The 22,079-nt window shown below is 47.1% G+C and overlaps 1 protein-coding gene across 3 annotated transcripts in view; it reads right to left on the reverse strand.

Moving 5' to 3' along the window:
• The window catches only part of CACNB4 (calcium voltage-gated channel auxiliary subunit beta 4), a 263,369-nt gene extending 241,663 nt beyond the window's left edge, over nucleotides 1-21,706 (reverse strand). For 2 of the 3 annotated variants that reach the window (XM_040971569.1, XM_040971567.1), the window contains exons 1-2: nucleotides 21,559-21,706; nucleotides 21,006-21,089 (exon numbers count right to left, since the gene is read on the reverse strand). In XM_040971569.1, coding sequence (XP_040827503.1) covers nucleotides 21,006-21,089; nucleotides 21,559-21,621 — 147 coding nt within the window. In that variant the 5' untranslated portion in view covers nucleotides 21,622-21,706. Of the gene's footprint in view, nucleotides 1-21,005; nucleotides 21,090-21,297; nucleotides 21,307-21,558 lie in introns of those variants that run through there. The other variant, XM_040971568.1, reaches the window with a different exon arrangement.
• Between the last annotated feature and the right edge of the window lie 373 nt (nucleotides 21,707-22,079).

Here is a 22,079-nt window from a genome sequence, read left to right on the forward strand (position 1 = left end):
GCAATCATCCCAGACAGTGTCATTTTTTTTAAAGGTATTTATTTTTATTGGAAAGGCAGATTTAAGAGACAAAGATCTTACATCTGCTGGTTCACTCCCTAAGTGGCTGTAATGGCCAGAGCTGAGTTAATCCAAAGCCAGGATCCTGGAGCTTCTTCCAGGTCTCCCATGTGGGTACAGGGTCCCACAGCTTTGGGCTGTCCTCTACTGCCTTCACAGGCACAAGCAGGGAGCTGGAAAGGAAATGGAGCAGCTCCAATACAAACCAGCGCCCACATGGGTTCCTGGCACATGCAAGGCGAGGACTTTAGCTACTAGGCTATCATGCTGGGCCCTCAAGCCTTATCATGATGACTACACCAAACTCCCACCCCAAGGTACCTCATTTCTTTTTTAAAAGATGTGCTTGGGCCCGGCGCGGTGGCGCAAGTGGTTAAAGGTCCTCACCTTGCACGCCCGGGATCCCATATGGGCGCCGGTTCTAATCCCGGCAGCCCCGCTTCCCTTCCAGCTCCCTGCCTGTGGCCTGGGAAGGCAGTCGAGGACAACCCAAAGCTTTGGGAACCTGCACCCATGTGGGAGACCCGGAAGAGGCTCCTGGCTTCGGATCAGCATAGTATCGGCCCGTTGCGCTCACTTGGGGAGTGAATCATCGGACGGAAGATCTTCCTCTCTGTCTCTCCTCTCTGTATATCTGCCTTTCCAATGAAAAAATAATAAAAATAAATCTTTAAAAAAAATATGTGCTTATTTATTTACAAGCTAGAGTAAGAGTGAGAGAGAGAGACAGATGGAAAGAAGAGCTCAGTCTTGTTTCCACTGGTTCACTTTCAAAAGGCTGCAAAGGCCAGGGTTGGGAAAGCTGAAGCCAGGAGCCTGGAGCTCCAGCCAGGACTCCCACAAGGGGTCAGGGACCCAAGCTCTAGAGCCATCTGCTCCTTCTCCAGGTGTATTATCTAGGAGTTGGAATGGAAGCAAAACATCTTGGACTCAACAAGCAAGCATATACAGTGCTGGTGTCACTGAAACTGTTGCATCACTAGGCCAACCCCATTATCATAGTTCCTTAAAGAAAAAATCAAGCGTGCTCTTAGCCAGATCTGTCACTTAACTGACAAAGGGTAATCCTATCCAGGTTTTTACCCGGCTACTGAATCGCAAAACTCGTTGGCTTTCCATTCATTTTCCAATCAATAGTTAATAAACACATATTATGTCCCAGATGCCTATTCTGTCAACCTGGAATGTGAACTGACAAGGATATGCCAGTTCCCTGTCTTTTCGGAGCTGACATTCCAGGGCAGGCTGATAGGAGTGAGTAAGCAAACAAGAAGACTGCAGGACGCAGTTTTAGACAGCACAGGAGAGCAGTAGTGAGGGTGGCTGGGAAGTGAGAAGGGGCACACTGTCTAAGGAGGTGATACCTGGGCTGGGATATGAAGGATGAGATGGAGCTGATACCTTAGGAGCTAGGGAAAAGGCAGAAGTGTAAAAGCTCAGAGGCAATGCCACTCTGGCTTATTCAGAGAAGATAAAGACCAAAGGCTGGAAGGCAAGAGAGGTGCGAGGGAGGGAGGGAGAGCTACAAGTTGAAGATTCAATAAGATAATCTGACAAAGTCGGCACTGTGGGCATCCTATAAGGGCACAGGCTCAAGTCCCAGCTGCTTCACTTTCGATCCAGCTTGCTGGGTAAGCAGATTATAGCCCAGGTGCTTGGGCCCACGTGAGGGATGAGGAGGAGGCTCCTGGTTTCAGACCAGCCCAGCTCTGGCTGTTGTTGGCCTTTCGGGAAATGAACTAGGAGGGAGAGCCTTTCGATGGGTGAGGAGAAATATGCAGCTGGTCCATGCTGAGGGTGAGGATGGAAAGCAAGGACAATTTTGATTAGTTTTTTGATGGTAAACTGCCAGGAGGGGTTTCCAGTTCCATCATGACAGCATTATCCCAAAGGAATGACATTGGGGAGCACATGCCATGGCACAGGTAATTGGCAAGCATATCTACATGAGTGGTTCCCATGGAGCCCTTGGGCATGGGGAGGACACTGGCAGTACTGGCCACAGCCCACCCCATCAGAACATTTCCAGATGCATGGCAGACCCAGGACTAGGTCTGCAAGGCCATGGACAGAAAGGTTTTCTATGCTAAAACCAGACTTGTAGCATTAAGACCGGGATGAGGTGAGCGTGCCTAACTGGCCCCAACACGCATTCTCTCCATCCAGAAATAGAGCCGGCCCAGTTTCCAGCCTCCGCGTAGCCACTCAGCCTGCTTTGAAGTTTAGATGTAGCCTCACGACAAAGGTCAGGCCATTTGGCTGTGAGCAGAAGGAAAGCATCTAACTTCTGGGTCAATCCCTTAAACACGAAGTTCCTTCCGTTTTTCCTGTGAGCTGCCTAAGAATTGGTGCCAACTGCTGCAGCCACAGCAGACACAGAGACAACACCTGAATGCTGGGACTGCCACAACCACTAGCCTAGGTCCATGGACCACTGATCCCTTGGGCAAGAGTCATCTACTCCATGGGAACTGCTCATCTGCCTGTAGACGACCTATAAAGCAACAGAGAAGCATGTAACCGTGATTTCCAATGGTACAGCACCCAAGCCCAGGACCAGGGTCCGAGCCATCATGTCTCTCATTCTTTCTTATAGTTCCAGGTGGCAGCCATTCTACTGAACCCAGAACAGCAAGCAGAGTAGGACCTAACCTAAGTGATGTGGGTAGGGTGACTGTAAAAATAAATAGTATTTTGAAAGAAGTGCATATGATTGCAGCAGCATAACCTGACCTAACCTGACTGGTAAATTCTGATGGAAATAAGTCATTCTAAAAGCTCCTCCTGGAGTATATTTCCACCAATGATTACAGTCATCTGGAATTCTGAAACACTGTTGGTTTTGAGCCACGCTCCAACATGCACACATCACTGATATTTCAAAGGGTAGAATTGTGGCAAAGTGTAATTATTCAGGGTTTAATTTAATGCCTAATGTTCGCCCTTGGACTTTGTAAATCTTGTACATGACCTCATTCTCTTTTCTAGGTAACTTAGAAAGTTCAGAATAACAGCAATGCACAGGATTTCATGGGCAAACATTTTGTATATTCAACATGCCTTCCCTGTATTCTCTCTTCAGTTCATTGTATTCACTTGTGATATCATACAAGCTAACTTAAGTCATTCCCAGTATGAGGCAGAATATAAATACATATTAGTATACTTTTTATATAATAAAGTAGGAGCATGTGCCCCTGACTAAAGAGGGGTGCAAAGGAAAGAGTCAAGGGCAGCCACTTACTAAGTATATTAGTCAACGGTAGCACAGGATGTGAAGTTGAACCCCATACCTGATGTCTTTGGTGTAAACTCCGTGGATTCCGGTGACTCTCCTTTAGTCTATAGTTCTTGCCTGCCCTGTTGATGTCTGCAAGGCAATTCCTTCTCAAAAGTAACTCACCAAATTAAAAGAACAGCACAAGAAGAAGGCCAACCACCCAAGACCCCATCACAAACACTCAGAATTCCAAAGTTAACTTCACAGAGCTTGGCAGAAACTCAATCTACACTGAGCAAAGAAAGTAACACCCAACTTAAGGGTAGAGTCCAGACAGCCCACAGCCAACTCTACCATCACCACAGAGGCACACTGGCCTTCTAGCAATGGCCAATCCAAGGAAAGGCACAAGCCCTGTGGACCAACCAGAGGACTGCCTGTGAGCTGATCAGTCACTGCCCTACCCCTACTTCAATCTATATGATCCACTTTCCCTAATCCCATCAAGAAGTTTGGGACCTGAGCAACAGCTGCTACCTCCTTGCAATCTGTAAAACTCCTACTCTATCCCGCCACTTGGTGTCAGTAACTGGCTTGCTGCACTTTGGATGAGAGGACCCAGCTTGGGGAAATCCAAAGCAACTCTCCCATAAGAGGCATGGCTTATAAGAATGATTTAGCCCTCAGGAACATATTTGTCACAATTATGGAGATCAGGAAATCCCAGACACTGACCCTCAACAAAATGTTTTTCTGGCAGACAGACAAGCATCACAAGAGATTCATCCAAACCTAATCATTTCCCAAAGACCACATCTCCAACTACCATCACTCTGGTCACAGCTTCCATATAGATTCCTGAGAAACACAACTTTGATTCTAAAACATGCAGGCCATTTGAAAATACAAGGTCTACTATTATAAAAACATCAGAACAGAGTGTTGAACCTGTGATTATGAAGTAACATGAAAATATGCTACTGTAACAACTAGAAAAATACAACAGGAAGGAGGAAGGGAGGAAAAGGAGGAAGAAAGACAGAGTGAGAAAGTGTAGCCAAGCTCTCAACTCAGGATTGCAATATATATGAAATGTGTCCATTCTCTATAAATACATGCATACATACACACATAGTTAATATTACTTAAAAACAGAAAGCAGGGCAGGTACAATGGCACACAGGAGACACTGCCACTAGAGATAGAGACAGCTGCACCCCACATGGGAGGACTGATTTTGAGGCCCAACGACTCTGTTTCTGATGTAGCTTCCTGTTAGTGCACCTGGAGGAGCAGCAGATGATGGCCCAGGAGCTTGGCTCCCTGTCATCCACGTGGGGGACTTGAATGGAATTCCCAGCTTCAGTCTCACACAGTCCCATGAAGAAGGCACTAGCTAATGAAAGATGTAAAAAATAGATTAAAACATTCATTTAAAAGATTCTAAAACCAACTAACAGACAACCAGGAACACCCCTATCCTCTTCCTGGGGATACAGAACACCATGCCGAGGAATCTGTGTGAATACTGGGACCTACGACACAGGAGCTGAGTCAGGAAATTGGCATTAAAAGCTCCTTAATGCAATGTTTTCAAACAGGGAGAAGCAACCTTGTGGTTCTACTCATCTTACCAAGTTCTGACACAGCAACTTCTTCTGCTGTATTATGGATTTAAAATCCCATTAACTGCTTGCTCTTCCTGGGGGTTGTAATTTCAGAACAGCGGGAGCTGTACCACTCTGCAGTGGCCCGCTTCTTGACAGCTTCCGGAATGTCGACCTGAATAGTCTTCCCCATCTCTCAGGTGCTTCCCTGTTGACAGCACGCCCTGCTTTTTTACACATCCCTTCATGCCTTACGCATGTGCCTGAAAAAGTTATAAATCCTAGCTCAAGCCCGCATTCTCTCTCCTCCTATAGACTCCTTCCACATGTCTTTGCTGCAGTGTTCAAGAATGGGCTTACTTCAGGTTTTACAAAGACTGTGTGTTTCATGCTAACATCTGGGACACAGGCCTACTGCAAAAGCCGCAGCATAGGGCCTTCTACCAAGAGGAGTGAATACACACACGCACACACACCCGTGAACACCAACTCTGACACACACACACACAGAGACCTGTGGACACAAACTTCAATCCTACGGGACTGGAGCTTGATGCAACCTCGGAAGTCATTCGGCCCTCTCCGCAGACCTTCTATAGAAGGAAATCCACATGCTGAGAACACACTAAAGCAAGCAGTCACTCTTGTACCAGGACTCACATGGTGTCACAAAAGTTCACTGAGCCATTAGTTATTTGAGACACACAGAACGAGCCATACCTGAAGAACTGCTCTCATCTGCATGAGCCAATAATTCCACATCGTGTGGGGCTTTGGTTTATCTGCAACTGAAGCATTTCTAACTGCCACAAGATAAGGTATGAGACAGACTAAGTCTGATTGTTATCCTCTATCCACTTCCCTTTCTGCAACCATTTCCTACCCACTATCCTTCAGACACAGGTGTCCACTATCTGTCCCGCAACCCCCCTCAGATCCAGGCTTCAATGTTACCTCCCTCTTGCCTCTTTCTTCTCTCTGCCACACTCCCACCATAAGTACAGAGAATAAAAACAAACTTGAAATGCACAAATTGTTCTGAAAAATTGTAACTGGACTTGCAAGAGGACATAAAATTTGTATGCATAAATCTGTGGGAGGTCTCCATGCCTGGAGAGAACTGCTGCTTGAAGCCAGTTTTGGAGGTCAGTGCTGTGGTATAGCACATAAAGCAGTCACCTGCAGCACTAGCATCCCATATGGTCACTGGTTCAAGTCCCAGTTCTTTCACTTCTGATCCAGTTCCTTGCTGATAGTCTGAGAAAGCAGTGGAGAATGGTAAGTCTTTGGGCCACTGCATCCATGTGGGATACCTGGAGGAGGCGCCAGGATCCTAGCTTTGGCTAAGTTCAGCTCCAGTTGTTCATCATTTGGAGAGTGAACCAGCAGATGGAAGATCTCCTTCTTCCTTTCTCTAATTCTGACTTTCAAATAAACTTTTTAAATAAGATTTCTCAGGGGCCAGAGGGGTGGTATAGTGGCTTAAGTCCTCACCTTGAATGGCTCCTGGCTTTAGATTGGCACAGATCCGGACATTGCAGTCACTTGAGGAATGAATCATTGGACGAAAGATCTTACTGTCTCTTCTCCTCTCTCTATATGACTTTCCAATAAAAAATAAACTCTTAAAAAAAAAGATTTCTCTTTTTTTCCATCAGAAACCAGGAACCAGGATCTTCTTCCTGGTCTCCCACATGGATGGAGGGTCCCAAAACTTGGGGCTTTCTTTGACTGCTTTCTCAGGCCACAAGCAGGGAGCTGGATGGGAAGTAGAGCTGCCAGGATTAGAATTGGTGCCCATGTGGGATGCCGGCACATGCAAGGCAAGGACTTTTAGCCACTAGGCTACCACACTGGCCCCAGAAAATTTCTACACTTTCCTTAATATCAAAGTGTCAGTATTGGTAGACTCTAAAAGTTAAATATACGTAAGAAAGGCCAGTTTTGTGTAGAGTTCTGGGAAGGAGAATAATATTTGTTCCCTAAGGAACTTCTACAAGGAGAGACAGGCCAAAGCTGCAAAGGCTGCCTTCACAGTAGAATGTGGGTGACACAGGGCAGAGGAAGAGCCACTCCAAGGCCCCAGGTTGAGGATGTGTGATGCATAGCTGGTCTAAGGAGCCTAAGAGCAAGGCACTGAAAAAAGGCATCTTAGTTCACAGGAAGTAGCACCGTTCTCACAGAGCAAGGTACAGGACTTGAGCAGCCTCTTGCTCCCACTAAGGCTGTGATGGCAGAACCATGAGCACCCGTGACACTCGGCTTCGACTCACAGAGAAGAGGTTGGGGGGCCAAAGTACTGGGAGCCTGTATTTGCAAGCCAAGTGTGAGTGGCATCGTTATGTCCCACCTGCCTCTCTGCTCCTCCTTCCTCTTGTCCTACATGATACATCAGTGGTAATATCTGATCAGACCCGCAGGCTGTGAGCCTGGAGATTGCAGATGACCCAGAGAACAGATGCCAGCCAGGGCAGGGCCAGACAAGGAGGCCTAGAGCCGTATTTCAGCAAAAAGAAGATTCAAGAATGGTTCAGGAGCCAGTACAACGGTTTAATTGGCTAATCCACCACCTGCAAGTGCAGCATCCTAAAAGGACACCAGTTCATGCCCCAGCTGTCTCACTTCCCATCCAGCTCCTTGCTTATGGCCTATGGAAACAGTGGAAAGACCCATCGCCTTGGGATCCTACACCCACATGGGTGACCCGGAATAAGCCCGTGGCTCCAGATCAGTTCAGGAAGAGGGATGGAGGATCCAGGCCTCGGGAGGAGGAGTCCCACTCTGGTACACCTGCAGCTGCCACCCAAGCAGCACAGGCCGAGGACAGGAGGACTCAGGGAACCCAGGGACCTTTATTAGGGAGCCTTGTGGACAGCCTTCTTGTGGGGGCCTCTTTTCAATGCCAAAACGAACCTACTTACAAGGAGGAAGTCAAATAGCAATGATGTATGAATGAGAAGAGCCTCCTAAGACTCCTGGGAACATTAAATTTTTAAAACAGAGTGTTCATTAACCCAAATTATCATGAAACTGTTCAAATTTCAGACAGTGGAGGAAAAAGGAAAGGAGTGTGCAAACAGGACCAGGCAGCACAGTCTCCCTGCGACTCTCCACCCCAAAGGTCCAGGGTGGTCACCATGGCTCCTCCTGCATCCTCACGCTTGTTCCCTCCTCAGCCTGAGAATCCTCAGCTCCTCTCCCACCCAAGGCCTGGCTTTTTGTGGCTGTTGTTTTAACAAAGCCCCAGATGTGGGTTATGGCAGGTCACAGGAACCATTTGCGTATACTTATAGGGCAGATTTTTACAAGGTTTTCCTGCCTGCTTTGTATTTCTAAGTAACTGCCCTATCTATGAAAAACAAGGCCAAACATACCAGTGAATGAAAGTACTTAAAACTACCAAACTGGATGCTTAAAACTGGTTCCATGATCCATTTTGTTACATTGATTGTACCACAAAGAAAACTAGTTTTTCTAAAAACACACCAATGTTTCTGCTTAAAAAAAAAAAGAAAAAGAAAAGAAAGAAACTCTTCTTTTATGTAGAAATATTAGTTATACAAAATAGTCAGAGGTAGGTTTTGGCATGACGGTTAAGATACTCCTTGGGATAACGCATCCCATATCAGAGTTCCTGGGTGTGACTTTCTGCCTCTGCTTCAGATCCCAGTTTCCTAATAATGTGTACCCAGAGAGGCAGTGATGACGGTTCAAGCTGCTGGTTCCCTGCCACCCTCGTGAGAAACCCAGATGGACTACTAGGAAGCCCAGTCCAGTCCTGGCAGTAGCAGGCATTGCAGGAATGGACCAACAGATGGAAGCTGTCTCCCTGCCTTTCCAATAAATGAAAAAAAAAAAAAAAGAAATGCAAACTTAATACTTGGAAATATGACACATGCTGAGCGTCTCAACTAATTAGACAGTAGTTTTAGCAATAACCATGGTGCACGTGACTCTAACAATGCCAATCTGGCACTGCTTTTCAAAAGATATTATACAGCTTAATCTTCATTTTAATGCTCAAAACAAATATTCATATTGTCTTAAAGTACATGGATATGACAACCAAAGCCAAGTGAGAAGCCGAGCCTTCCCCACCAGAGTCCTTAACATAGAGAACACAGGAATAAAACACGTCCCCAAATGAAATCACCCTTCCAGCTTTCTGAAATTAGCCAAGAATGTTTGCAGCTGACCTATTTCTCTCTCACACGACTGTGTTGATAATTGACTTTTGTCCCCAAGGGAAGTGCTCAAATATAATTGAGCAGCACCTGTCACAGAGAATCCGCTTTATATACCCAATAATTCCCATAAATATTGCACTTAACTTGGGACTCAAGTGCTCTGCTTTCTCCTTAATTGTGTTTCTCAAGAAGAAATATTACAGCTATCAAAACTGAGTTACTGTAAACACCTAGAGAAAATAAAAGCATTCTGAACTATAATTACCCAAAAATTTTCAAAAATGAGAGCCATCATCACTTACTTTGCTCACTTTCTTTAATCCTATCTGTCACATCTTATTATGGAAATGTCCTTTCTACAGACGGCAAATCCCCCCCCCCCCGCCGGTTCCCCCTGCAGCTTCGTTCAATCCTGATGACAACAAGGCCTGGGTCAGGGGTTTTAGTTTCACGCAAGTCAAATAGTTTTGCCCAATAAACATTCAGCTTGATGACCTGAGGTTGCAGTTCTAAAATCAATGAAAGTGGGGCCGGGCCAGTTTTGAGCTGCAGGCAGCTAAGCTGCCCCCTGCAATGCTTGCATCCCAGTTCAGAGTGCTGCTTTATGTCTGGCTGCTCTGCTTCTGAGCCAGCTCCTTATTTAATGCACCTGGGAAAGCAGCAGAAGACGGCCCGGGGGCCTGAGCTGCCACCTCACATGTGTGAGACCAGGATGGAGAGCCAGGCTCCAGGCCTTGGCAGGGCCCAGGCCCAGCGTCATGTCCATTCGGAAAATGAAACAGTAGACAGAAGATCGATCTCTCGCTCTCTTGCTCTTTCTCTACCTCTCCCGCCCTTGCCATTACTCTGCCTTTCAAATAAAGAAAATCAATCTTAAAAATGGTAGGTAAACAAATACAAATATGATCCTCCACATTACACCACAAGGTAACATCTGTATGTTTAGAAGAGAAACTATACAATCAAAACCATTCAGGATGATGTACAGCCAGAAAAAAAAAAAACAAAAAACTTGAAACCAGTCACAAAAAGCCACATACGGTATGACTACATTTACATAAAATGTCCAGAATAGACAAGTCCATCATGACAGAGCAGCGAAGCAGCCGGTCAAGGAGCAGGTGCAGGGACAAGGCTGGAGAGCTACTGAAGTTTCATTCTGGACTGACAAAAACGTTAGATTAGAGTGACAGTAAGAGTGCAGCACTTGGGCCTGGCGCAGTAGCCTAGCAGCTAGGGTCCTTGCCTAGCACGTGCCGGTATTCCATATGGGCACCAGTTCTAACTCCAGTGGTCGCACTTCCCATCCAGCTCCCTGCTTGTGGCCTGGGAGAACAGTCAAGGATGGCCCAAGACCTTGGGACCCTGCAAGAAAGACCCGGAAGAAGTTCCTGGCTTCAGATTGGCACAGCTCCGGCTGTTGTGGCCACTTGAGGAGTGAATCAACAAACAAAACTTCTTCCTCTCTGACTCTCCTCCTCTCAATATATCTGACTTCCCAATTAAAAAAAAAAAAGATATTTTTAAAGAGTACAGCATCTCCGTGTCTGACAGAGATCTTCTTTCGCCTTCTGTTCAGCACACACGCGCGCGCGCACACACACACACACACACACCAGCAGCAACTAGGGAGCATTCTAGCAATTACAGTGGTCAATGTACCTACCCACTTGCTTGATTCTCAACTATAACCAGTATTTTATATTTTAGTAATAGCACTAGGTCAATTAAAAACAAAGTAGAGGGTATGTATATGGCACAGTGGGTTAAGCCCCTATGTGAAAGGCCTGCATCCTACATCTGAGTGAGTGCCCATTCAAGTTCCAGCTACTTCACTCCCAATCCAGCTATCTGCTAACGCACCCCAGGAGGCAGCAGATATCAGCTCAAGTGTTGGGGTCTTTGCTACCAAAGTAGGAGACAGAGGGCATTCTGATCTTTGGGCTTCAGACTGGCCCAGTTCTAAGTATTGCAAGCATTTGGGGGAGTGAATCAGTGCATCAAAAATTTCTGTCTACCCTCCCCCTCCCCTGCCTTTTAAGTAGATGAAAAATAAAGATTAAAAAGCAGATAGATGGGGTGATAAATTTTTCCATACAGCTACTATGCATTCTCATTTTTCCTGGGTTTTCCATGTGCTAAAAACAAAACAAAAAAAACCACTTTTCCCATAAGGAGTTTTAAAATAGCATGATAGATGGTGTCAATGAATACTACAAGTTTTCCACTTTTAGTCACTGACTACCAGAAAAATGCATTTTCGTGTCAAGTTCATTTTTCACAAAGTATTTCCTCCTAACACAAATACTACCAATTAGCTGCAAGGATGGATAAAGACAGGCGCACCAGCAGAGACTATCAAACCAGAAATAAGGCAGACAGGACTTGCCATCCACGTGACAAGTGACAGAATCAGGAAGATTCAGCAGTTTGCGATGTAAGTCTGAAGCCCTTATCGAATTAAAGCTTTCAGGATATAAATTACAAATAATGAACTGCATCCCTTCAGATCTAAGTAATTACCTCTGCTCTATGCATGTGTTGAAAAAAATAGCACCGTGCGCATTCAACTTAAAACGAGAAACTGTCATCAAGGAATTTCAAAGCATTGTTGATATTCGAGCCATGTGTTGATGATAACCTGTCTTATCTGATTTTTATTTATTTATTAATTCATTTATTGAAAAGGCACAAAGAGAAAGATTGTCCATTTGCTGACTTACTTTCCCAAATGCCCACAACAGCTTGCCCTGGGTCAGCTCAAAAGTAGGCACTGCATTTGGGTCTCCCACTGGGGCCTCCCCAGGTGGATCTCCCACGTCGGTGGCAGGAACCCAAGTGCTTGGGCCACCCTCCACTGCCTCAGAGGTGCGTGAGCAGGTAGCTGGATCAGAAGCAGAGCAACGAGGACTTGAACTGGCACTTTCATACAGGATAAAGGCATCCTAAGGAGTAGCTGAACCACCGTGTCGTGATACCGGCCCCAGGGAGCTCTGTTTCTGAAAGCAGGCTGTCACCACACCTGGCCTGTCGTGACTGTCCCTTGAGAGCACGGCCCTGTTTCCCTTCACCTGAGTCTATAATTAGGCTTTTGCACTAATGACATCTTCTGATTCCTTGTGTGCCACAGCATTCAACAGAAGTGAAGAGGGCTTACACCAGCACACCCCGCAGCCACCCAGCTCAGAGGATGGACATTTTAGATAACTATAACCCGTTCTCAGCATGCACATCCCAGCCGGAAAGCAGCTCAGATGAAGATGATGCAAGCAGAGAAGGGGTGGCGGCCACTCCAGAACATGGTCCAGCTCAGAATGCTACTGGAGAACAGGCAGAGGCCAAACACAGAGCTCTGGATCAGAATGAGGTCTGCATGGCCAGCTCCCACCACACCCAAGGACAGCTGGTAACATCCTCAAGGACGCTCGGTGAGTTGCAAGCTGCCCACTCTGGTTACAGCTGTGCCCTGCCCTGAGTGAGAAATGGGTAGGCTCTGCGAATGAGGACGAACTTGGACACTGCCCTGAGCACAGCTAGAAAAGATGGGTCAGGACCAAACATGATGGCCCCAGACAAACCTACTGAGTTAGCAGACACTCCGCGAGGGGACAGACTGGCTGCTACCAGTAGTTCCACCCTATAGTTTGATGAAACTACTTCCTCACGGAGGCGGTCTTTAATTTTCCATCTTGGTGAAGAATCAGTATATGCTCTGAGAGAACTAAGGCAGCTGTGTCTCAGGCAGCAAGTAGAGTCGATTCAAAATGCCAAAAACACAGCCAAGGTCATGTTCAGCTTTGGTTTCCACACAGCTTCCTGTAATTATCTAGAAAGGTTAAAACTTGAAACAGAATTTAAACTTTAATGTGATTGTACCATCCTAAACGGAAGGTTAAATAGTGTTTTACAGAAGCAAAATCTAGGGAACTTTGGGGCCCAGAGGACAGATCGAGACTGAGGAAAAACTGACTACAAACTGAGATTTAGCTGCCTCATCATTCCAGCTATCATCAAGAGCTTGTAACCTCAGCCCAATGAGTGTAAACCCAAAGCCAGAACAAAGCCAAGTTTGCCAAGACAAAGAGTCCTTTAAGATCTCAATCTGAGAAGATTCGCCCTCCCAAAACATTCATAAAGGAAATGAGTATGCACTTTTGCACCAAGTTCATTGTAACTGCATTCCATTTAGCCAGCAAATGGTGCTGAGGGAGCCAGGGGGAAACGTCCATCTGTGCTGACTTTTAGGGTCCCAAACATAAACATGGTTCACCCAGTTCTGTCCCGCCTTCCCTCAAACCTACTCCTCCTCGCTCTGGCTCCCCATCCACCTGGCTTTCAGCGGGGTTCAGCCAGCCAAGGGACTGAGAAGAGACTGCAGCCCAGGAGGAAGGGAGATGCCAGCCTACTTCCCCTTTCTCTGGCGGAGGCGGCCCCCCACTGTGTCTTTCAGGCCCACCAAACTGGATCCCTGTGGTCCAGCTCCTGCCACCTGACTTCAGTTATCCTTCCCTGGCCCTTCTAGCCCAGAGGTAACGGTGGCTTCCTGCTGTGACCAACCTCTGGGTTTAGTTTCTACACCAGAGGTAGGGACTTTTGTTCTGCCAAGGGCCATGTGAATATTTATAACATCATTTGCAAGCCATACAAAATTACCAAAGTAAAAATTAGCCTGTTACAGATTCATTGACTTTCAAATCCCGATTGTGGTTGCCTTGCCAGGGCAAGACCAAATGATTTCACCTGCTTCATTATGTCCCTCTGGTTAGATGCTTCCCACTTTTGCCCAAGCTTTCCGGTCACCTGTTTAATCCATATCTCTATATTAAAGCACCTTGGTAATAAAAGCTCAAGTAGTTATGTCAGACTGATTAGAGTCTGGTTGATATGTTGACTTAGCTAAGTAAGTAAATAAAGATACAAATAATTACCCGACAAGAACCATGCATCATATAAACGAACATCCTATTCATGATAGAATTGAGAAAAAAAAAATACAAACCTGGTCTCCAGATTCTCTGACACCAGCAGTCACACAGATAAAGAACATTCACAGTGCAATATGCATTCTTACTTCCAAATCAAAGCTTGACTCCCAATGAAGCTGTTGGACATATCTAGACAATGGGATGCTAGACTACCTGACATTGTCTATACCAGCAATTACAGGGCATACTTAAATAACAGTGATGGAATTACAACTCCTTATGAAGAACTATATTACTGCAACAATATGGAGAAAATCAGTTCAGGGGGTGGGAATTTGGTAGCAGTGTGGAAAATCCCTGACTCTATGGAACTGTACCGTAAAATTTTAAATTATAAAAATTACAAAAACAAAAAAAATTTTTAATCAGAAAACAAAAAACACAGGCTCTCAGAGGAGTAAATTCCACATGTGCTTTCATGAACCTACACCAATCAGAATTTCTGTGTCTGCATTAATTATTCAGAGCTCAAGTATATTGTGATGGGAAAAAAACCTTATGGAATTCAAGTCAGAATCGGCTGTGTTGGCCCCAGCACCCTCCGTTCATGCAACTTGAGCCTATCTTTCAGCCTCTGCAAATGAGAGACCGAAATGCTTTCTTTTTACAATCTCCTCCTTTTCTACAATTCTACAACTCTTAAGTATCTAGATAAATTTGGCATAAATATATGCCCTCAGCAGCTGATTATTCTTACAGATGTAATTAAGCATACACCTTCTGTTACCAACTCGCTCAGCATCAGAGAAACACGTATAAAACCAGTGCTCAAACTATAACCCACAGGCTCTGGTGCAATGGTTGAATTGGCTAATCCTACCCTTGGAAGCACTAGGATCCCATATAAGCACTGGTTCATGTCCCAGCTGCTCCACTTCCCATTCACCCTCCTGCTTGTGACCTGGTGAAGCAGTAGAGGATGGCCCAATGCCCTTGGATCATGCACTCATTCAGCAGATCCAAAAGAGGCTTCTGGCTTCAGCTCAGCTCTGGCCTTGAGGCCATCTGGGGAATAAACCAGCAGACAGAAGATTTTTCTATTCTCTCCTTCTCTGTAAATCTTTCCAGTAAAAATAAATTTTCTAAAAAAATAATAAGTTAGGGCCTAGTGCAGTAGCCTAGTAGCTAAAGTCCTCACCTTGCAAGTGCAGGGATCCCTTATGGGAGTCAATTCTAATCTTGGTGGCCCCACTTCCCATCCAGCTCCCTGCCTGTGGCCTGGGAAAGCAGTCAAGGGCAGTCAAAAGCCTTGGAACCCTGCACCCACATGGGAAACCAAGAAGCTCCTAGCTCCTGGTTTTGGATCGGTTCAGCTCTGGCCTTACGGCCAGCTGGAGTAAATCAATAAAGATCTTCCTCTCTGTCTCTCCTCCTCTCTGTATATCTGACTTTCCAATAAAAATACAATACATCTTTTAAAAATAAAGAAGTTGTAAGCCAACTTGATTTACTATAGCATCAACATGATAGCTGAACTCTTCTAACAAGAATCTGAGCAGCACACTTTCACAAACGCAAGGTGCTCTCACACCGGTGACTCCCAAGGTGCTGCCCTCACACCAGCCCCTCCTCGTGCTCTTTTGTGTATCTAATTGTGTGTCTTATTCTCCACCTAATTTTTCTCCTTGACTCTATTTGGGCTAATGTCTTAAACATTCCCATATCAATGCATGCAGGTCTACTTCATTTTTTCCTTTCATGGAGAAACGGTGCTGTATGTAAACCATTACTTAACAATTTATCGATCACTGAGTACCTGCCACTTCTAGTTTCTATGTTCAATATGATTTCTGTAATGAGGCCTTAGCAAGTCATTTGATTGGACCAGGGAGCTCCTTTTTCTTCCTTTTTCTAAATAGACTTTTTTTTGATTTACTTGAAAGACAGAGTTACAGAGAGAAACAGATCTTCCATCCACTGGTTTATTCACTAAATGGCCACAATGGATGGGACTGGGCCAGGCTGAAATAAGGATCCTAGACTTCACTGGGTCTCCACATGTAGAAGCCAGGGGCCCACTTGGGGCCATCATGACTGCTTACCCAAGCACATTAGCAGGAAGGTGGAGCAGAAACTGAACAGCCAGGACTTGAACCAGTACCCACATAGAATGCCAGCATCACAGGCAACAGCTTAACTGGCAATACAGTGGCAACCTCTCCATTTCTTCTTAATGTACAGAATATTTACAATTTATGAAGGGGCCAGTGCTGTGTCACAGCGGGTGAAGCTACACTTGTGAGGCCTGCATCCCAAAGCAGAATGCCACTTGGAGCCCCGGCTGTTATACTTTTGATCCAGCTCCCTACTACTGTGCCTAGGAAGGTAACAGAGGACAGACCAAGTTCTTACGGCCCCTGTCACTCACTGGAGAGGACCATATGGGAGACCAAGGTGGAGTTCTGGCTTTCATTTGGTCTAAACCTAGCTGTTCCAGCCATTTGAAATCACTTGAATCAGCAAATGAGTCTCTCTCTCCCTCCCTCTCACCTGCCTTTCAAATAAATACTAAATAAATCTTTCTGAAAATCAAATGTATCAAGTATTTGTGTTTACTGAAATAACACTTTAATTTATTATATGAACTGGATAATCTTTAAATCAAACATTGAGTTTGACTGATAATTTTGCTTGTCACATGTTCTTTCATAATGCGATCTTTCACATTCCATCCAAAAAGCATCTGTTTTCTCCCCACCTTGAAACTGGGCAAGACACTGGGCCTGTTGGGATTCAGAGACTGCAAGGAAAGTGATGTGGCACAGCTTCACAGCCTGGGGATTAGTACAGCTGCAGCTCAGCCTCTCCTGGCTGGGGTGCTCCTTCCTGGAAGGCAGCCACCCTATTATCAGGAAGCTCAAGCAACTGTGCTGAGCAGCCCAGGAGGAGGAAAACCGAGCCTTCTGTCAAGTGCTGCGGCTGAGTTCTCAATGAGCAGCCAGCTCTACCTGTTAACCACATGTGCGAGCCTATCCTGCACCTTCTGGCCATTACACTGGATGCCCAGAAGAAGATCCCCTGAAACTGAGAGACAGCTTGCTCAGCCCACAGAAATACACACTGTTGTTCTAAGCTACCAATTCCAGGACAGAAGTTTACTATGAGGTGACTTCTCTCCACGGCATGAAGCATGTCATTCTGAAGCACATCATTCCGAAAATATATCCCATTAGTCTTCTAGCCATCCCCTCCTTCCTTCACTCAAGTAAATAGGTGTCACTCAAACTGAGAGAAGATCAAATGCAGACATGTCCCTGCCTCATGACATTCATGATCTGGATGGGGAGACAAACATCAACAGAAAAAAATCCAAGTACGTGTTCAATTATAACACTGCAGGAGTGCCATGAAAAGCGGCACCAGGCACTCTGGGCCCCTCGCTGAGGAACTGACCTTATCGGCAAGGTCAGAGAAAGAGGTGAAGATTGAGCTTTTGGATCTTAACAATGATTAAAGGTTAATTAGACAGAGGGGAGAGTAAGAGCCCTCCACCAGGGCTCCGCAGGCCTTGTCATACTCCAGTCCTCCCAACAGAAACTTGGCAAGAAATCCTCATGCCCACTCCACCTGGATCAGGCTTTCTCTTCAAACCTCAGTAGAAGAGGACTAATCTGGAATATTCTGCCTTACGCATTCTAAGTGCAACGACATACCCACGGCTATCTGAACACTCAGGGCACAGGTCTAGCTACTCTTCACTATATAATTTTCATAGCCCTCTGTCCCCATAACTAGACTGTAACATCTGAGTACAGGGGTTGCATCTCGTTCATCTGCCTCTCTCTCTTCTTTCCCACCCCAACACAAACACACAAATAAACCAATACAGTGCTGGACACCTAGTAAACACCAGTGTTCCCTAAAAGCTTAAAAGCAGGAACATAGGATGCATTCATATACTTAGGTTACTGCCTCTCTCCCGGGGATCTCCTGGGAGAATTTTCTATGACCTCACCTGCAAAGCCAGTCCAAGGGTAGCCACGCTTTGAGGAAAGCCTTTCTTAAAAGCATCATTCCTTTCTACCACCAGCCAATCCCGGAATTGCCACCTCAGTCAAGAGCAGGAGCTTTGCAGAATGTCCAAGGTCTGCCTCTGAGCACCAAGAACATTTCTGGGTCACCCCTTGCTCTCTCTTTCCCTTTTCAGTAACAATATATTAATCTTCTCACCTTTCCTCCCTGAAGCCACTTAGTGGCTCCCTGGATTCATTCCAAAACCTCCATCCTTGCCACACTGTGGAGGCCAGTGATCTAGCCAACCAGGAAACAAGGTCAGAGCTGCCTGTGAACAGCACTCAGAGTGGAGACAGGCTCCCGTTTCTCACTCAGGCTGCTTATTTTGGGGCCAATGCGAATGTGTGCCTGGACACAAACCAACACTAACCCTTTTTTGGTTTTCTTTATCAGCTCAAAAGACAGAGGGTATTTCATTGAAGAAGTCTGCCAACTGCCCTTGGCCCTTCACCCCTGGGTCAAGCATCCCCCATCTAACAGCACACATGCCTTTCTTTACTGAATGTTTTTCTTCCAGGAAACGTTGCTTCCATATGTATCCCTGCTGCATTCTGCTTGTGCGAAGTAGCCCTGCACGACGGAGAAATATTACCAAGGAATTCCACCACTGCGACATCCCAAGACTTCAAAAACCAGAAAGTCACTGGCCATTCATCCTACAAACAATGAGCTTCTATTAACACAAACAAATGGGGTGCTGCTTTGCTTGGCATGTAGGTAGTAACTGGTCATTTTTATTCCTAAGACACAGAAATTCCATCTGAAATTTTCATTTTTCATCTCCTGCCATTGTAGCAATCTATATGATGTCGTTTATACAGGATCATGTGTAAGAAAAATGCTTACAGGGCCCGGCGCGGTGGCGCAAGTGGTTAAAGGTCCTCACCTTGCACGCCCGGGATCCCATATGGGCACCGGTTCTAATCCCGGCAGCCCTGCTTCCCTTCCAGCTCCCTGCCTGTGGCCTGGGAAAGCAGTCGAGGACGGCCCAAAGCCCTGGGACCCTGCACCCGCGTGGGAGACCCGGAAGAGGCTCCTGGCTTCGGATCGGCATAGTATCGGCCCGTTGCGCTCACTTGGGGAGTAAATCATCGGATGGAAGATCTTCCTCTCTGTCTCTCCTCTCTGTATATCTGCCTTTCCAATGAAAAAAAAAATAAAAAAAATAAATCTTTAAAAAAAAAAAAAAAAAAAGAAAAATGCTTACAAACATTCGGTACTTTGTGTCAAAAAACGAAATTGTGTATATGTTACAATTAATTCCTGAATTTAAATTGGATCATTTTATCAAACCAATGAATCCCTGTTTCAGAATATTTTATAAAACATATTTTAAAAATCAACTTACACCCAAAATTAGTTAGTATGTATTAATAGTTACACTTCCAAGCCAGCACACAGCAGCACGATTTACAAAAACTTCTATTATTTGAATCACAGCATAAACCGAGGGCAGAACACTGTTTTGTGTGTGTGTGGAAACACAGCAGGGATGGTGCAGATTAACTCAAAAGTTTTAGTTCAGCAGTTCATGGAACAAACTGCTATGTAATTAGAATTAGAAACTGCTATGTAATTAGAATTTCCAAGAATTTACAACAAATAAGTACTACCAAAAAGTACTACCAAAAATAGGCACCTGCACAAGCAAGACCTCCGACAGCGTAACTCAGAAATGTTTAAAATATGAACAATGTCTCTGTGTTTTTAAATACACAACCTAAGCCTTGCCAATGGGCTGGAGCCTATTTTGAGAATGAACCCAGAGTCCAACATTTCTTTCTCCTAAGAGCAGACACGCTGCGTGCTCACTGAATCAAGCAGCAGTAATAACTCCGGGTCCAGAATTTCAAGGAGGAATTCTGCACATGCTTTTTGGACCCCTGAGAAATCCGAGTCCGATCCCCTGAGTTGAACACCCATTCCTTGGACAAGCTGTTTCAGGTGATAACCATCACTAGAGAAACACACCACACCTGCAGTCCCAAGTTAAACCCACAAGGATCCGAGTGACCTGCAGGGAAGGAAACCACTCAAGGTCACCCCAGCAACCCAGGGCAGAACCTGCGACTTGCCAGGTCACCCCAAATGCACATGCACACACACCGCGGCTTTCCAAGATCTCTTCACCAGGCGCTAGAGGGGCTTCTAGCTACAGCAAGAAAACTCAGCACCAGTTTGCTGGATCAAGGTGACAGGCACCACAGAAGTCCCAGCTTGCCCGCCATGCCGGTTACAAACAGCTGGCCCCGGCAACCATGCCGCAGGGAAGAAGAAAGCACCAAGAAAATAAACATCAAGCACAAATAGCCCAGACTAGGGGAGCCCATGGGTGGCCTTCGCTTAACTTGATTTAACCAGGTCCAACCGCTTTTCCCTAATTAAGCGAAAATTCACGCAGCGGTCCCAAAGTTGAGACCAAACTTCCAGCTCCAAGCTGCTTTCCTCTGACTGAAGCTCGAAGATCTTTAAACACAGCACAAAACCGAAAGACCCAACCCCTTCACCCGGCCCACCCCAGACCCCCTGCACCCGCAGGTGCCTCTATTCCAAGCGCGAAGGCCGTCCTCCCCTACCCCCATCCCGCCCAGAAAGTGCACTATTCCCAGCTCCTCAGTTCAGCATCCCAGCCCAACATCCCGGTCCCTGCTGACCCATATCCACTCACACACATCTCCCGAGGTAGTGAGGAGACACCTGGACCCCAGGACTTCGGGGCTGCAGGAGTACTGACAGAAAATGGGGTGGGGGAGGACGCAGCCCGAACAGGCGCACGCGGGACCAAGGACGCCAGTATCTGGGAGACTTTGGAACCCCGAAGCAGCGCGCTCGGGGTGCGGGTACCGGCCCCGCAGCTCCCGCACCTGGGGACCTGCTCTGGGTCCCAGGACCCTCCGCACCGCTTGCCCAGTGGCACGGACCCGCTGCCTACCTGTCTGAGGATGAAGCTAGTCGAAGTGGTGCTGCCATCGGATCTTTTCAACCTGCTCCTCCGGGTCGTGGTGCCTCGGGCCACCTGGATTCCACACGCGGGGGGCCAGAGAGAAGCCGGTGAGCGCCGCAACGTGGAACCACGGGACCCTCCTTCCCCGCCGCTACCCGGAGCTCGCACCCAAGTCCCTAAATCTATCTCCCGGAGCTCCCGAATACAGCCCCCGCCCCCACCCACTCCAAGCCCGGACAGCTGAAAAGATTTCCGGGAAGAACAACCCGCGAGCACCCACCACATCCATCAACAAAGACTCTGAGGGTGCGGGGTCCGAGTCCCCGGCATCGGCTGGGGGAGGCTACGGGCTCCGGAGCCGGAGCGCAGAGACCTGGACTACGTTGAGGAGGAGGAGGAGGAGTCGAAGGAGGAGGAGCGGGAGGGGAAAGAGACGCGGAGGAGGGAGGGGGAGCCGGGCCACCGACTCCCGGGACTGGAGGTTGGGGGGCGCCAGTCTGGCGCGAAGGCGGGGCGCTCCTGGGCGGCGAGGAGGCGGTACCTGCGAGGCGGGGGAGGGCGGCCCGTCCGCCGGCCCGTTCTTGGCGTAGGAGGAGGAGGACATGGCTCAGAGCCACCGCATGGTCCGCCCGTGCGCGTAGGACGGAGGGCGCACGGGCCCCGCCAGCCGGGCTGCGGGCGCAGTGGGGGGAGGAGGACGGCAGGACTTCCCACCCGGCTGCCTGGCCCCGCGCCGGCTCCCGGGCTCCCCGCCCGCACTTCGGAGAGCGCGGCACCTTAAAGGGGCCGGCTGCCGGGACTCGGGGAGGGGGCTTCTCTGCTTCTCCTCTACTCCTAGCCGACCAGGACGAGCTCTCTGCTTCCTAGTGAGCGCTTTACATCAGAGCTTGCCCGAAGAGGAAGGAAGGGCGGGGGCGGGGAGATCTAGGATGGGGCTGGGAGGATTAAAATAGTCTGCACAGTTTAAAATGAGACAAAGGTGGCACGGTTCATGAATCAGGACTTGGGGTGGGAAGCTGGTGCAGTGTGCGGGGAGTGGGAAAGACCTAGTCGCGGAGCGGA

Source organism: Ochotona curzoniae, unplaced genomic scaffold (assembly GCF_017591425.1).
Source record: "Ochotona curzoniae isolate NIBS_2020 unplaced genomic scaffold, NIBS_Ocur_1.0 contig_2210, whole genome shotgun sequence".
Taxonomy (NCBI): Eukaryota; Metazoa; Chordata; class Mammalia; order Lagomorpha; family Ochotonidae; genus Ochotona; species Ochotona curzoniae.